We start from the raw sequence: 16,794 nt of genomic DNA, 5'->3' as shown, positions 1-16,794 counted from the left end.
TAGTGTTAGATCGTGGATGTCTGTAGATGCAGGGATTTTAATGTTAGGGTGGACTTCTACTTTAGGCGCTGGTTTCAATTTAATTTTTTCTCTGCAAGGGAGGCAAAGTTTATCCAGTTGCTGGGAAAAAAAATAAATTTTGGCTACTTGTAGTGCACTGATAATTCATTTGATTACCTATGTATGAAAACCACAGCTGTGCTACACATGTTACATGCTACTGTGAATATCGGAGTGAGAGCAATAATTCAACAGCCATCATTCACGGTTAACTCCAAACTAATAACCTGTAAAGGCTTTTAAAGCGATGCCCATGGACAATTCTGGGTACAAAATTCAAGTCATTACATTTTTACCTGTGTATTCTGTTCCTAAGATGAGTTTGTAATACATGTATGGACATGAATCAGTACAATTTTTGGTCACGGTAATTGTCTGAACTTCTTCTACTGCTTGTTGGGTTGTGTTCCAATTTAATAATGTAATAACCTGAGGGAATACAAATACCAAACACAACAAAAAGGTCAGTAAATTGCTTACATCAAAGACAGTATTATCTTGTGTAAATTGTGCATAAAATGTAGGTAGATTCCTACCGCTATCCTAAAAAGACCTAAAATGGTTAATTATATGAGTATCTGCAGGAAAGTTTCTTTGAACCATACCACCTTTTATTTAAAGTGTATGTAAACCCTAACAATAATTCTTTACTCCCTTCTGGTCTGTTAAATACAACATTGAAAGCATTTTGTCATATATATTTGATTAGTGCAGAAAAAAAAAGGCTTGATCATTCTAGATATAAATAGCTATCCTGTGCACTGTGCTCTTTGCCTGTGTTGTTGCAAGGAGTCTGTTTATCCCTACTAATTCTAATCTTGGACTACAGAATGGTGAGCCTTTATATTGTAGAGATCTGAGAGGGAAAGTGGTTGAGTAGTCTATCAAAAAACACTGGGCAGGGCTAACACCAGTCAGTCTACAACAGGACTTAGGAGTAGAGTGCATTTCTGGCACATCGACATGTAAGAACGTGCAGTTAGCTAGTCTGCCACTAGGTGGCTCTGTCCCAAAAAGTGTGTGGTAACAGTGAATAATGTAATTGGGTGTTAGGTCCCTTTTAAACACAACCTTTCTGTAGTGACATAAGGGGTAGAATCAGTTCCCATATATATACCAGGTTGAGAGGAACCTAGTGAAATTGGGAATGGGAGCCAGATACTCCACCAGCATGCAGATGTAGTCAGCTGTGCAAAGGCCCTGCATAGGGATGGAGGACAGGGTGAGGTACTGCTGCACACAGAAGAGCCAGCTATAGTCTTCCTGTGTCTTATAGTTAGTTGAGGCTACAGTGGATTGCAAAAGGCCTTTCAGGCCAGGCCAAGTGTTCTCCACTGAGAGTTATATCCCTCTGGAGGATCTGGGAGACGTGTACAGATACTAGAGGGGTAGCTGCAGTGATCTTGTCTCTGGAAGTACATGCAGTCATGACTTGGATGCACAGTGCCTATGGCAAGTCAGAGCCCTCTAAATGAGTACTAATGACCCTGGGAAGGAGAGAGGCTGTGCAGGAGAAGATGGCTTAAAGTGGTAGTAAGCTTTTGGAATTGAAAATCTGCTGACAGGCAGGGTTTCTTATAAAAGAGAAGACCCTAGTGGTTTCTTCGGTCATAAATGCTCCCCCTGTCTTTCAGCGGGTAATGTGATCTGAGCCACACATGTGCAGCTCAGACCACATTTATGGCCCACTTTGTGTGCCGCGGTGATGTGACTCCTGTGCGCATACTTGGGAGTAATGCCACTTGCGGCACTGCCATTAAAGTGTCTGAAGATCAGGAACCACATAGGAAGACCGGGTGAAGATGGAAGCCACTGGAGACCAGGGATATCCGTGTCAGCGCAGTGCTGGAGGGCTCCATCTGCAGGTAAGTCTTTCATAATGTGCTAGTATGCTATGCAGTGCATACTAGTACATTATGACCTAAGCCTGCACAGGGGACCATTTTTTTAAATAAAGAAGAAGACTTTACTACTATTTTAAGGATGATGTGCTGTGTGCTGCTTTCACATATTGACTGCTGTGGTTTGTCCATTAGATGTGATTGACAAAATAATGTCAAGTGACCCAGGATAGCATGTCTATGTGATATGATTGGTTACTGCCATGTTACAAAGAATCATCAGTAAAGTCTGGAAACTGTATTATTTAGGTGGACATTTCTTTCTTTTGAATAGAAAGAGTAATAGCCAGGATGTTGTGGAAAGCCAGTGGCACGTCGTTTACCACAATATGGCACAGGTAGAGGGCTACAGCTGTGGTTGAAATTCAAACCTACAACCCTAGTGCTGCTAGGCAGAAGTACTAACCACTTAGCCACTGTGCTGCCATTGTGATATACGATGGCTATATATACTGTACTAACCTGTCCTCTCACCTCCAGGGTGACCGGTCAGCAGTACAAAAAAATGTAATAGTAATGGACATTCAGGACATTGAGTGGCACACAGAGCGGGCTGTAAATGTGGTCTGAGCTGCACGTGTGGCTCAGATCACATTACCCGCTAACAGACAGGAGGAACATTTTTGACAGAAGAAACCACTAGGGTCTCTTCTGTTATAAAAACCCTGCCTGTCAGCAATACTACTGCCTTGAGTTTGCATGTTCTCCTTGGCTACAAAGAGGGGGGAAGGGCGGGACTTTAAATGAGACGTCCGGTGGGATTTGCCGTGCGTCTCCATCCCTAAATTCAATTCAAAATAGAAAAGGTTCGGGACTTTATATGAGAGACATGGCATGACAGGGTTAATATAGTAAAAAATGTTCTCCTTGTGACTGTGTGGGTTTCCTCCCACACTCCAAAAAAGATACTGGCAGGTTAATTGACTCCTGTCTAAATTGGCCTTGGTACATGTATTTATATATATATAAGTTAAGGCCCAAAGATTGTAAGCTCCTTGAGGACAGGGACTGATGTAAATGTGAAATATAAATATGTAAAGCACTGCGTAAATTGAGGGCGCTATATAAGTACCTGTAATAAACAAATGTACTGCTGGCTAATATTTTCTGAGGGAAAGCACCACCACCCCAGCCCAGAGCAGACCTTGTTTGGCCACCTTCTAACTTGTTGTTCTAACAGTAATTTAACATCTTTACTACTAATAGTAGAGTCCAAAACAACAACAATAATTGGTCAGCTGTCAATACTGAGAGTCCAGCACAGGAGATTTAGGTGCAGAGCTTTCACCACCAAAAACAAATATGAATGCCAGACCAAGCACCTATGGCCCACCAGCTATCAACTATTCATGCACATTTCTCCAAGTTGTGTCTCCTTAGGTACACTGCAATAACAGAAAAATACATGTTGCTCTATCAGAAAGCCAGTGTGCTAATAACTTTCCTGTGGTGCCACATGGATATCTTAAATAGTGTTATCAACAGAACACCTCCCTCCTATGTCATGAAGATAAGGAGAAGGGAATGTGTCCTAACATATTTTCTGTCCTAGGGTGAAAACACTGATCCTTCAAAGATACAATATAATGCCCCGTACACACGCACCGATTGTCGGCCGAACGATCGGCTGTCTTTTCTCCGGTGCTGTTTTGTTGGTTGAAAAGTGCTCAAGACTGCACACGAATTTTGTCGGCCAACAACAACCAACTGCAGAAGTGATGTCATGTTCTGGTCTACCTTTCGTGTGTTTTTTCTTCACTGAGTATGCCCAGTCTTGATCATCACATTTTTGTCAGCCGTAATCTGTTTTGACTGACGAACAATCGGCCGTTCTTTGTTGGCCAACAAACATTTTAAAGCCTGCACACCAGATTTTGTTCGGCCGAAAAGTCACAGTCGGTTGTCGGAAGCATCATACTAACAAGCCGACAATCGGAATATTTACGGCCGACAATCGATATGTGTGTACGGGCCTTAAGAGTGAACATTGTCAGTCTAGGACAGGAAGCACATTACTGGCAGAATCACCAGGTGAAAATAAAGGAAGAAAGGAAACAAATGCAGCTATTACATCTAAGGACTGGTATGGTGAGATATATGACATTTTTGTTCTTGGGTTTATATAAACATTAGGGCAGCCTTTCTCAACCAGGATTACGTGGAATGCTAGGGTTCCTCCAAAGGTTTCTCGGGGGTTCCTTGAGTGGGGAGAAATTTCTGGCTCTTAGATAAGTAACCCCTGACACCAATTAACAATTTAGCTATCTGTAAGGAGGGGTTCTTCCCAATGACCACAAATGAAAAGAGCATTCTTCCCATTGACCATCAAACCAATATACTTTGAGCTGCATATATTGTAACTATTAGTAGAAAAGAAAGTAAGTTTATGGGTTCTTCCGTGTTAGAAAGGTTGTGAAAGGCTGCTTCACGGAAACTTGCCATGATTGCTTCAAATGGCAATTTCTCATTCTGAAAGTTCTGGTTGTAGACAACATTTTTAAAACATCGAAAATGAATTTCAGAATAATCACCTGCTGTTCCAGAACGGTATCAGTTTGAGCCTGTATGCTCTGGATTTCAGACACTGCATCAGCAGTTTGTTGGTCGGTGTATGAGCTTTTCCGTTGATACAGACCCAAATCAATGTTTGCAGACCCGCCATTATTCTGGACATAGGCTTCAATGTAACAACTAAAAAAACATGTAAAGAACAGAGTTTGATATTCTGAGTCTATAAAGGTATATTCCATGGCTACTGCATTTGTTCTGTGTGCAGGGAGAGGCTATTCATACATTCATATGAATGTTTTTCATACATTCAATGACTGGACAAGAGTTGTTTGAAAGTAGTTGAAACTTTTGTTTGCTTTTGACATTTGGTTTTGTAATTAATTAATTTCCCAAACGAAAACCACATACACTGAAAACATTTACAACCTGCTCCTCTAAATTAATTAATTTAACAGATTTTAAAATAAACATCCTCCTGCTATACAGCACTGATGGACGAGGCCATTTACTGGGCTTTTGGAAAATGGATGGAATCCCCTTGCTGGGCTATCTGATTGGATGCTTGTATGGCAGACTGCTTGCGTTCCAAGATTCCATCCCTGGGCACATACTGCCCTAAATGTTTGTACCACTCCATGAGCCACCCAGTCCTGTCAAGCTGCAGCAGCTTTTATCCTCTCATTACAGTAAACACCGTTACTCCAGTGATCTCCACTTTCTTCCAGGTCTCATGCGGAGCAGCTGGCCTGTTGCATTATGAACAAAGAAGATCAGCTACTTGGCACAAGTGCCAATCAGATAACTGGAATATTACACTACAGGAACTCTTCACATCCCATTATTCCCAGGACAAAGTCGTGATGACGAAATGCGTTGGGTTCATGGCTGCACCTAGAAGTGACATTTTACGCAGGACTGGAATGTTTTTAACACTATTGGAGACCATTTTTCTTACTTCTCTGAGATGATTATTGCTGTTTACGAATAATCGCATGTGAAAAGTTCCTGTGATGGAGTGGAGAATTTAAAGAAAAAGCTTGGTATGCCGATCATGAAAATAACAGACATTTAAATCAGGGATCGACTGACATTGTTTTTTCATTGCCGATACCGATATTTTGGTCATAGCGTATCATTATCGGCCAATATGGGCTGATATTTTCGTACATTTCATTTTTTTTTTTACTAGACAGGTACTCTTGTGGAGGGATCTGGGGGTCTAAAAGACCCCAAAACCCTCCTCTGCACTTAAAAGCATTCAAAACGCCAAGTTTGGCAGTTTTGAATGCTTTCATTTTTTTTAATCTCGCGTCCGTACCCAGAAGTGATGTCATGACATCACTTCCGGGTTTTTGCATGGAGACCCGAACAGAGCCGAATGTGGCTTTGATCGGGTCTTCGGTGGCCGTGCAGGCTGGTTGCCTCAGTCTCCCAGTGGGATGGGAGACCCAGGCGAGCTGCAGAGGGCAGCGGGAGGGGGGGTCGTCCCCTCCAGCTCCTTGTAATGACACCTGAGCAGCTTCTCAGCCGCATTGGTTGTCATTACAAGACAGCCGACCGTCGGCTATGGAAACCGGTACTGGGGTGATGCCTCTAGCTGCAGGCATCACTCTGGTATAAGCACTTTCCGAAATATTGGTAATATCGGCCACCTTGGAAACTGCATATCGGCCCTTAATATATCGGCTTTGCCGATAATCGGTCGATCCCTAATTTAAATCTGGTGAGCAAGTGTCCTGCAGGGAGTTGGTGATACTGAGCACAAGGTGTGTTGTGGTGAATTTATGTATGCTGATAAGAATATTATTGACTGATATATTGTAAAAGTAACTTTTTTTTACGAGTTGACACTGGGTGGATTGTAATTTTTGATTATTGTTTTATAATATATATATATATATATATATATATATATATATATATATATATATATATATATATATATATATATATTTTTTTTTTTTTTATTTATTTATTTGAATTTTTTTTTTATTTAATTTTTTATGACAGTGCCATTGTACTTTATTTATTGAAGAAGGTACATTTGGGAAGGTAAATTTATATTTAAAGTGTCAGCAGTCGGTGTGAAAGAAAAAAATATTTTTTTAAATTCATTTTTATTTTTAGTCTATTCACATGGATATTTGTGGCACAGCAGTAAAATTATTGAGCATTAGGAGGTGGTGCAAAATACTTTCTTAAAGTATATACCGTATCTATATTAATTGGTAATAAAAATTCATATACAGTTAATTCTGAACTAAACTTAAGGCCTCATGCACACTGGTTGTTTTTACAGCTGCTGTTTTTGGCGTCAGAAGTTTTTTCTACAGCCAATAAACACCCCAGCATGTTATCCTATGTGTCAATGCACACATAGGCTGTTTTCAGCAGTTTTTGGCAGGGATGTTTTCTGGCTGTAAAAATAAATAAAATAAAACTAGTGGGTTTTGAGTGGCTTTTTTTAGCTGTAAAAACGCTCTAATGTCAATAAATGCTGATAAACGCCCAAAAACGTCAACAAAAACGCCAGTTGGCAGCATTTTTTGGCATTTTTGATTCCATTGCCTTTTTTAAGCCTGGGTTCTGTTTCGCGGTGTCATTCATGGAACATAGCCTGGGGTCACACTGGTGCATGCTGAACACCACATGTGATTTGCACCAAAAATGCACCACATTCGTGTGCACATCACATGTGAGGTCTGTGCAATGTTATTTGAGCCATATATTTTGTATAGCTCAAATTGCATCACATTTGTGCCAAAATGTTGTAGGACCCTTTTTTCTCCACACCTAATCGCGTTGCATGGGTGTGAACACCCATGTGATCTGATTCTGGCAAGTGCACTGCAGTTTGCAATCTATTTTGGGCTATCGTTCATGGAACATGAAGCCCCCGTTGACATTGTGCCAATTTGGCATGCGATTTGTCATGTCGAATCGCATGTCAAATCAGAGCCTATTGCTGACAACGGCACCGGTTCATACTGAGGGCGGGTTTGAAATCATTTAGCTGAACTAGCACAATTTCAAATTTGCATTGCCAGTACGAGTTCGGGGGCAATTTGACAGGCATCTGTACGGGTTCATGCACATATGTCTGTTGAAATCGCCCTGAAGTCGCCAAAAATAGTGCAGAAACTACGTTTGGGAATTGGGGCGGTGCCGCAAACTTAGGGTTGCACCAATTCGGACAGTGACGTTGCCAGCAATAGGCTCTGATTTGGCATGCGATTTTGACATGTCAAATTGCATGTCAAATCTGCCCAATGTGAACGGGGGCTTAATGTTCCATGAACGACACAGCCGAAACAGATTTCAAAATGCAGTGAGCTTGACAGAATCGCATTGCATGGGTGTTCACACCTATGCGATGCAATTTTGACAAGGGGAAAAAAGGGTCCACATTTGCACCAAAATGTTGTAGGACCCTTTTTTCCCCACCCTTGTCTTATCGCGTGGGTGTGAACATGCAATTCTGGCAGGCATTGTCTGGAAAGCATTGCATTGTGGGAAAGTGGGAGTTACTAAAATAGCAGATAGGTGATTTTTAGCTAAAAACGCCAAAAAACGCTCAAAAATGTTGAAAAACGCCAATGCAAAAAAAGCTGAAAAATGCTGAAAAACTCACTACAAAGCTACTGCCATTTTTATAGTGTCCAGTGTGCACGAGGCCTTTTAATGCATGAATTGTTGTTTGCATGTCCAGATCTAATAATCACACACTTACGGTTTTCCCTTCTGCAGGAAGAAAGTCCGTGATTTCTGATAGGAATACGAGGTGAAGGAAGATGATGAGCTACCATAGGCCACTTTTACCTGACAGAGGAAAGAAAGTCATTTGTTAGAATTATGTACATTTATGGGTATTGTGTTTATATAATTGACATTACAAAAGGAATACAATCAATGCTTTAGAAATGGAACATAAATGTGTGAATCAAGGATCCTTGGTGAGGGTAGTTTCTGGCATTTAACCTGTAAGCAAGTTGAGTCTAATGCTGCCCCAGCCAGGAGGGTTCGAGTTATTACGCTTCCCGGGTCTTTCTTGGTGGGTCTTCATTGGTCCAACCCACTGATGCTTTATAAAAAGGGACAGAGGTCTGGTCCAAAAAGGGGTTTTAGTGCCCCCATAGCAAGCTGCTTGCTGTGGGTACACTCGACAGGAGGAAGGGGCCAGGAACAGCAAAGAGGGACCCAAGAAGAGGAGGATCTGGTCACTGTGTGCAAATCCACTGCACAGAGGAGGTAAGAATAACATGTTTGTTATTAAAAAAAATAAAATAAAAGACTTTACATTCATGTTAAGTGTCGGATGTAAATTTCAGGTTAAAATGTTTCTATAGGCAATCTTTTTTTCTGTAATTTTGGATAGAGCAGGAAGAGTTAAAACCCTTTTAGGAAAGAGTTACCCTATCTATGTTATCTATGGGGTCCTGATAACCACTAAATTAAACATGTTGAGTTGCCATTGAAACAGGAGAGGAAAAAAAGGCTATGGACACACTTTAAGTTTAGGTTTTAGAAAAGGATTGACTGAGGCTCGAAAACACACACAAAAAATTGCACTTAAGGGTGTGTCTTTTATCCACCCCCTGAAGGAGTAGGACCTTATTCTGACCCCCCCCCCCCCCAGAGGTGCAAGGCTCCTGAGAGAGGCAAGGCTCAATTTGGTTCACCTAACCAAAAGGCCTGGCAGATTACGCAACGCATAGTCAGCCAAAGCCGACCAACTAGTACTAGTTGTGGGTGCTCACCTAAAGAGAGACCCCTTCTGTGTTCGGGGGAGGAAGGAACCTGATGGCCACACATCCTCCTCCTAGACTTCAGGGTAGGCAAGGCTCAACTTGGTTTACCTAGCCAAAAGGCCTGGCAGATCACGCTCCTCATGGTCAGCCAAAGCCAACCAACTAGTACTAGTTGAGGGTGCTCACCAAAAGAGAGACCCCTTATCTGTTCAGGGGAGGAAGGAACCTGATGGCCACATATCCTCCTCTTAGACTTCAGGGTAGGCAAGGCTCAGCTTGGTTTACCTAGCCAAAAGTCCTGGCAGATCACACTCCTCATGGTCAGCCAAAGCCAACCAACTAGTACTAGTTGAGGGTGCTCACCAAAAGAGAGACCCCTTATCTGTTCAAGGGAGGAAGGAACATGATGGCCGTATATCCTCCTCTTAGACTTCAGGGTAGGCCCGAGGACCCACACCCTCCGTCTCAGTGAGAAAAGAAACACAGACAAAAGAGCAAAGTGACAAAACAGGAGGAGAAAAATAAATAAAATAATTAGTGCAGCCTGGTAACAAAAAATGGCCTGGACTTAGCAAAAAGGCCTAGCCTAAGAGGCACATTCTCACAGTGGGTTTCCCATACGAAAGAAATACTAAGAGCTCCCCTGGGGTGACCAACTCCCAGGAGGCACAACACCACAGATTCTCTGACTTTACAGCCTATGGCCAGATAAGGTAGACTCATTTAAAACAGGGCACACTGAGTCCTTCCAGTCTTCCGAGGGGAATTACTCTCATTCCTCAGGGCACACTGAGTCCTTCCAGTCTTCCGAGGGGAATTACTCTCATGCCCCACATCTTGTGGGTGCCCCGGCTTCTGTTCCAGGTGGTTCTAGCCTTCAAAGCCCCCATTAAACCAGCAGGGACGTGTCACAACCAGCCATTTCCACCAAAAGGCCAGAATGATAGCACAGCACAACTGAACACTTATAACAACAGATACTACACGTAATCTTAGCAAAAAAAGCCAAAGGTTTTATAATGTAATTAGGGGGAAACTTTTAATAGAATGGAGAAAGAATAAAACCCCTGTCAGGTTTGTTTTGCTGTCTAGGCCTCATTTGGGGATATTCACTCTCTCTATTTGTCATTTTTACTGCTATCATCCAAAGTGAATCTTGAATTTTGAGTTGTCCCCAGGACAACCAGGGATTCCCTCACTTTGGAGGGATTTGCTCTCACTTCCTGTTTAGGCTACGGAACAGGAAGTGAAGGTAAATCTGCCCAATGGGAAACAAATGGCAAAAATAAACATCACAGGTTATAACCTTCCCTTACTCTATCCAAAATGAAAAAAAGTTTTGACAACTTTAAGTGTTGGGGGAAAATTTTAAGTTTCACTAAAGCCACATCATGAAAACTATCAATATATGGTGTATTCCATCCTGTTCATACTCACTCAGTCACTATGAGATTTGTTCTCTGCAGTCTGCAAAAACCTGGTTGATCCTGCTGCTTTCTATCTTCACCTTCCATCTATGTCTCTAATTCAGCTAGGGATTTTGCAGCTGTTAAAGCAACTCTGCAAATGCTGAGTTTCCAGTGAGTTTCTATGCTCAGCATTGCCTCCCTTTCACCTCTGAGCAGTCCATGAGACTATAGAGTGGACGTATACACAGTGGTAAATGACAGCCCTCCTCCTCCATGCTCATCCTAACTTACCTCCCTCTTATTCTAAGACACAGGCTGGAGAGGTGTGACACAGCCTGTGACTGGCAGAAATCCGCCCACACCAAGCATTTTTTCACAAAATAATAAAGATTTAATTCCAAATATATATTTGCATGGCAACTTAAACACAGTTTATTGATATTATTTATTTATTTTTACTCTATATTCCAAAGGCTGATTTTTTTTATTTTGAACATGTGATCAACAGAAGAGCTAGAGGCCTCTCCTGCTTATGTTTCCCTGTAGACAAGCTGGGAAAGAGTTGGGTCATGTGACAGCTCTATATCGAAGGAATAAAGGAAATATAGGAAAAGGGTACTTACTGTAGATGTTTTTTTTTTTTTTTATTAAAATAATTACAGTGCCATTATCCACATACAAAAATAGAAGGGAGAATATAAATTAAAAAGTGTGTGTTTAACATCACTTTAAGTAAAATTTACCCTTAAGTGTAATGTGTTACCTGCTGTCTGGTGACAAGGGTCATCAAGACAAAAAGAGAGATTTAGAGCCGGTTCACACTGGGGCGACTTGTCAGGCGACTTGGTCGCCTGACAAGTCGCCGTAGGTCGCCTGCTATAGATTAGCACAGGACCCGTTCTAATAGGAGTGAGACAAGTCGCTCCGACTTAGAAAAAGGGTCCTGTACTACTTTGGGGCGACCTGGAGCGATCTGCATTGACTTCAATGATATGAAGTCCGTGCATGCCGCTCCGAGGTCGCGGTGCGCGCTGTGCACCGCGACTTCACAGGTCGCCCCGGCAAGTTGGGTCGCCTGTATGTGAACCGGCTCTAAATCTCCCTAGGGGACTCAGGGTGAAATAAAACCAGGGGATTTAATACTAATCCACTTCATTAAAAAAAAGCCAATTAACCTCTTGGCGACCACCCGCCGCAGATATACTGCAGCAAGGTGGCTCGGCTGCGTGAATCGCCGTACCCATATGTTGCTCCTCACGTGGCGACTCGCAAAAGGGGAAGCTGATCTGCAGGGCCGGCAGCCGCTATTGCCACCAGGCACCCGCGATCAGTCTCCGGGAGACAGAACAGCGGTCTGCCGTTATAAACACGCCAGACCGTTGTTCTGTTGGCAATCAACACAGGGCGCCCGTGTCTCTCCTATTTAGGAACAAAAAAATTGAATAAATAAATAAATAAAAATTGACATAAATCTTTCCCCTAGTTTGTAGACGTGATAACTTTTGTGTGAACCAATCAATATACACTTATTGAGATTTTTTTACCAATATTATGTGGCAGAATACAAATTGGCCTAAAATGATGAAAACATTTTAATTTTTTTATTGGGAATGTTATATAGCAGAAAAGAAAAATATTGTTTTTTTTAAATTGTCGCTTTTTTTTTTTGGTTATAGCGCAAAAAATAAAAATTGCAGAGGTGATCAAATACTATAAAAAAAGCTCTATTTGTGAGAAAAAAGGACATCAATTTTTTTTGGGTACAGCGTCGCAGGACCGCACAATTGTCAGTTAAAGAAATGCAGTGCCGAATCTCAAAAAATGGCCTGGTCATTAAGGGGGTAAAACCTCCCGGTCCTCAAGTGATTAAAAAAGTTTGGGCTTTAAATACTATGTATTATAACTTTCATATTACGTATTTATTTGATCAGTGAATAGTGATGATTTTAATTATTATTCCTTAAAATATTTTTTAAGCTGGCCATACATTAGTAGATTTTTGAACAAGTGTTTATACAAAAATTCATATGAACATTCGTACAAAAATTCTTGGTACATTCAATTTATAAAATTTATAACAATTTATAACATTTATAACATTTTTGTTTTTGAGTTCAGTTATCCTTTAATGTTCATTCATGGCAAAGGTTCCCTGTTTCATCCCAAAAAATAAAACTCAAAGTCTGGCAATCTCAGAATTGTGATCGACATTATAGATAAGTCAATTCTTCATATACTTTACCTTGCCTGCTGGGTCTCCTGTTTCATTGAAGTAAAGCATATAGTTATCCTCTCCCTTGATATACAGTCTGTAGTAATCTGTCTCTGGGGGTATAAAAAAGCCGGTCAACCGAGCAATAAAAGGAGAGGTTTCTGTAGGCCAGGACTTGGAAGCTCCATCAATCCAGGTGGTGCCAACATAGCCAATGGAATTCATATTGAAATTTAAAGCGTTATCCAGGTTAAAACTGCCATTCCACCTTTCCATCTTCATCCCTCGGTTTCCTAATTGCAAGTCAAAAAGAAAAACAGGATTTTAAGTTAGAAAAAAAGAAAAAAAAATCTTTGGTCAAAATTAATAAAAAAAGGAAAAAAGACACAATAAATACATTGAAAAGAAATTGATGTTTGCAAACCGGCCCTTGGGTCAGGCCAAGAGTGCATGTATTCTGCGCTTCCTTTAAGGGGGGGGGCGCTGTGAGGAGGGGGGGGGGGTCGTCATTCTTTATCATATTGTCTTACAAAACGTAATTAAAAACAGATATTACAAAAATAGAAAAGATATGGATTTGTTTCCAGTTTGATTTGGTAAAGTTGTTTGCAAATAAAAAATAGGCTATTCTTACACAGAAGGCCATACAGAGTGAAGAAGGCATGTGTTTATGTATCCAGGAGGCGGGTGGTAGAATACAGCCCCCTGTTGCGCACCTTTTGGTATGACATATAGACCTCTATTAAAATGTATTATACAACTTCCCAAAGTGCTATACTAACCTAAACCTCTAACAAATATAACTGAGGTGGGGTGCCAAGCATAAACTCATATTAGATTCTCATCCGCATCATCCCAAAAAACTGCAGGACTTTAAATATGCCTCTGAGAACCACTCTTAGGCTCGGTTTCCACTAGTGCGGCTACGAAGTCGTGCTACTTCTAGCACGACTTCGTAGCGAAAGTAAACTGCGGCTTCAGTGAGACTTGTCCCTCATATATAGAGGGAAGTAGCACTGAAGGCGGCTCAAAAGTAGTGCACAATCTACTTTTGAAGTCGCCGCAACTGAAGCCGCGGCAGTGGAAACGGGCCCCATTGAAAACAATGGCTTTTGACTTGCTGTGCGACTTGACATGTGTCAAGTCGCACCGCAAGTCGCACTAGTGGAAACCGAGCCTTACACAGTATTATGTTTAAGAAATCCAGATTTTATTATACACGTTAAAAATAAAAATACAAAGTATAAAAATTATGTTCAGTTAAAGCTTCCTTGAAATATACAAGAAAAAAACTCTGTGGGTTACAGAACCAATCAATGTATTAGACTCTTATAATCAATTGTAGGTTGGTCTACTCATTTCGTGGGGTCATCAGTGTCATCAGGACCATATGTATTACACAGAATTTATAGTTGGATAAAGCTAACTACAAAAAATAGAAAGAAAAGCATCAAGTTCTATATCAACAATAATAATAACTTTAAAGTAATATATATATATATATATATATATATATATATATTATGGAAGAGCCCTGGGGCCATCATAAAAAAAGATTTCAAAGATTTCTGAGTTTGAAATTTTTTTTTTTTTACAGAATTCTGAGATTAAAAGTCAGAATTCTGACTTTGCAAGTCAGAATTCTGAGATTACAAGTTTGAACCATGCTAAAATTTATTAAACACAATTCTGAGATTAAAAGTCAGAATTATGAATTTAAAAGTCAGAATTCTGACTTTGAAAGTCAGAATTCTGAGTTATAATGTCAGAATTCTGAGATTAAAAGTCAGAATTCTGAGTTTGAAAGTCAGAATTCTGAGTTTAAAAAGTCAGAATTCTGAGATTAAAAGTCAGAATACTGAGTTTAAAAGTCAGAATTCTGACTTTGCAAGTCAGAATTCTGAGATTACAAGTTTGAACCAAGCTAAAATTTATTAAACACAATTCTGAGATTAAAAGTCAGAATTCTGACTTTGAAAGTCAGAATTCTGAGTTATAAAGTCAGAATTCTGAGATTAAAAGTCAGAATTCTGAGTTTGAAAGTCAGAATTCTGAGTTTAAAAAGTCAGTATTCTGAGATTAAAAGTCAGAATTCTGAGTTTAAAAGTCAGAATTCTGAGTTTTTAACTCAGAATTCTGACTTTTTAAACTCAGAATTCTGACTTTTAATCTCAGAATTCTGACTTTTAAACTCAGAATTCTGACTTTTAATCTCAGAATTCTGAATTTCAAAGTCAGAATTCTGACTTTTAATCTCAGGATTGTGTTTAATAAATTTTAGCATGGTCCAAACTTGTAATCTCAGAATTCTGACTTACAAACTCAGAATTCTGTAAAAAAAAAAAAAATTCAAACTCTTTGAAATTTTTTTTTATGATGGCCCCAGGGCTCTTCCATAATATATATATATACATATATATATATATATATATATATATATATATATATATATATATATACACTGCTCAAAAAAATTAAAGGAACACTTTCTAATCAGAGTGTATCATCGAGTCAATTGAACTCCTGGGAGATTGTTCTGGTCAGTTAAGTAGCAGAGGGGGTTGTTAATCAGTTTCAGCTGCTTTTGTGTTAATTAAAATAACAACAGGTGCACTAGATGGGCAAAAATGAGACGACCTCCAAAACAGGTCAACTGACTTTGTTTTACCTACTCGTCTTTTCTGACAGTTTTTCACCAGTTTTGCATTTGGCTAGGGTCAGTGTCACTACTGGTAGCATGAGGCGATACCCGGACCCTATAGAGGTTGCACAGGCAGTCCAATTTCTCCAGAATGGCACATCAATATGTGACATTGCCAGAAGGTTTGCTGTGTCTGCCAGCATAATCTCAAGAGCATGGGGGAGGGGGGATTCTAAGAGAGCTGGACAGGGCTGTGGAAGGTCCTAAACCCATCAGCAGGACTGGTATCTGCTCCTTTTGTGCAAGTAGGAACAGGAGCCAGAGCACTGCCAGAGCTCAATCAGAAACAGACTTCATGAGGGGGGCCTATGGGCCCAACATTTTTTAGTGAGCCCTGTGCTCCTGGCACTGTGGAGCTCAGTTGGGATTTGCTATTGAACACCAGAATTGGCAGGTCTGCCACTGGCACCCTGTGCTTTTCACAGATGAGAGCAGGTTTGCCCTGAGCACATGTGACAGATGTGAAAGGGTCTGGAGAAGCCATGGAGAACGTTATGCTGCCTGTAACTTCGTTCAGCATGACCGGTTTGGTGGTGGGTCAGTGATGGTCTGGGGAGGCATATCCATGGAGGATTGCACAGACCTCTACAGGCTAGACAATGGCAACCTGACTGTCATTAGGCATCGGGATGAACTCCTTGGACCCATTGTCAGACCCCACACTGGTGCAGTGGGTCCTGGGTTCCTCCTGGTGCATGACAATGCCCAGCCTCAAGTGAGTATGCAGCCAGTTCCTGGAGGATGAAGGGACCAATACCAATGAATGGCCCCCATGCTCACCTGACCTAAATCCAATAGAACACCTCTGGAACATTATGTTTAGGTCCATCCGACACTGTCAGGTTGCACCTCAGTCTGTTCAGGAGCTCAGTGATGCCCTGGTCCAAATCTGGAAGGAAATACCCCAGGACACCATCCGTCGTCTCATTAGTAGCATGCCCCAACGTTGTCAGGCATGCATACAAGCACGTGAGGGCCATACAAACTACTGAGTACCATTTTGAGTTGCTGCAATGAAATTTCAGAAAAATGGACTAGCCTGCTGCATAATTTTTTCACTTTGATTTGTGGGGTTTCTTTGAATTCAGCCCTCTGTAGGTTGATCACTTTAATTTCCATCAAACGATGTGGCATCCTTTCATTCCTAACACATTACCCAGTCCAAAGTAGTATAGATATCCAGCATGATACTTTTCCCCATTGTTTTTAAAGTGTTCCTCTCATTTTTTAAAGCAGTATATATAGCTATCTT

General features: G+C 40.8%; 1 protein-coding gene across 1 annotated transcript in view; it reads right to left on the bottom strand.

Moving 5' to 3' along the window:
* The window catches only part of LOC309555644 (fibrocystin-L-like), a gene marked incomplete at both ends in the record, with an annotated part of 310,666 nt that overhangs the window by 163,673 nt on the left and 130,199 nt on the right, over positions 1-16,794 (bottom strand). Inside the window, 4 exons of the mRNA XM_082257679.1 lie at positions 357-489; positions 4,493-4,652; positions 8,203-8,291; positions 12,872-13,134. Of these exons, the coding sequence (XP_082113805.1) occupies positions 357-489; positions 4,493-4,652; positions 8,203-8,291; positions 12,872-13,134 (645 nt within the window). The remainder of the gene's footprint in view (positions 1-356; positions 490-4,492; positions 4,653-8,202; positions 8,292-12,871; positions 13,135-16,794) is intronic.

Source organism: Pelophylax lessonae (assembly GCF_965119305.1).
Source record: "Pelophylax lessonae genome assembly, chromosome: 5".
Taxonomy (NCBI): Eukaryota; Metazoa; Chordata; class Amphibia; order Anura; family Ranidae; genus Pelophylax; species Pelophylax lessonae.
The sequence above is the reverse complement of the archived record's forward strand: the minus strand, read 5'-3'. Positions and strand labels throughout refer to the sequence as shown.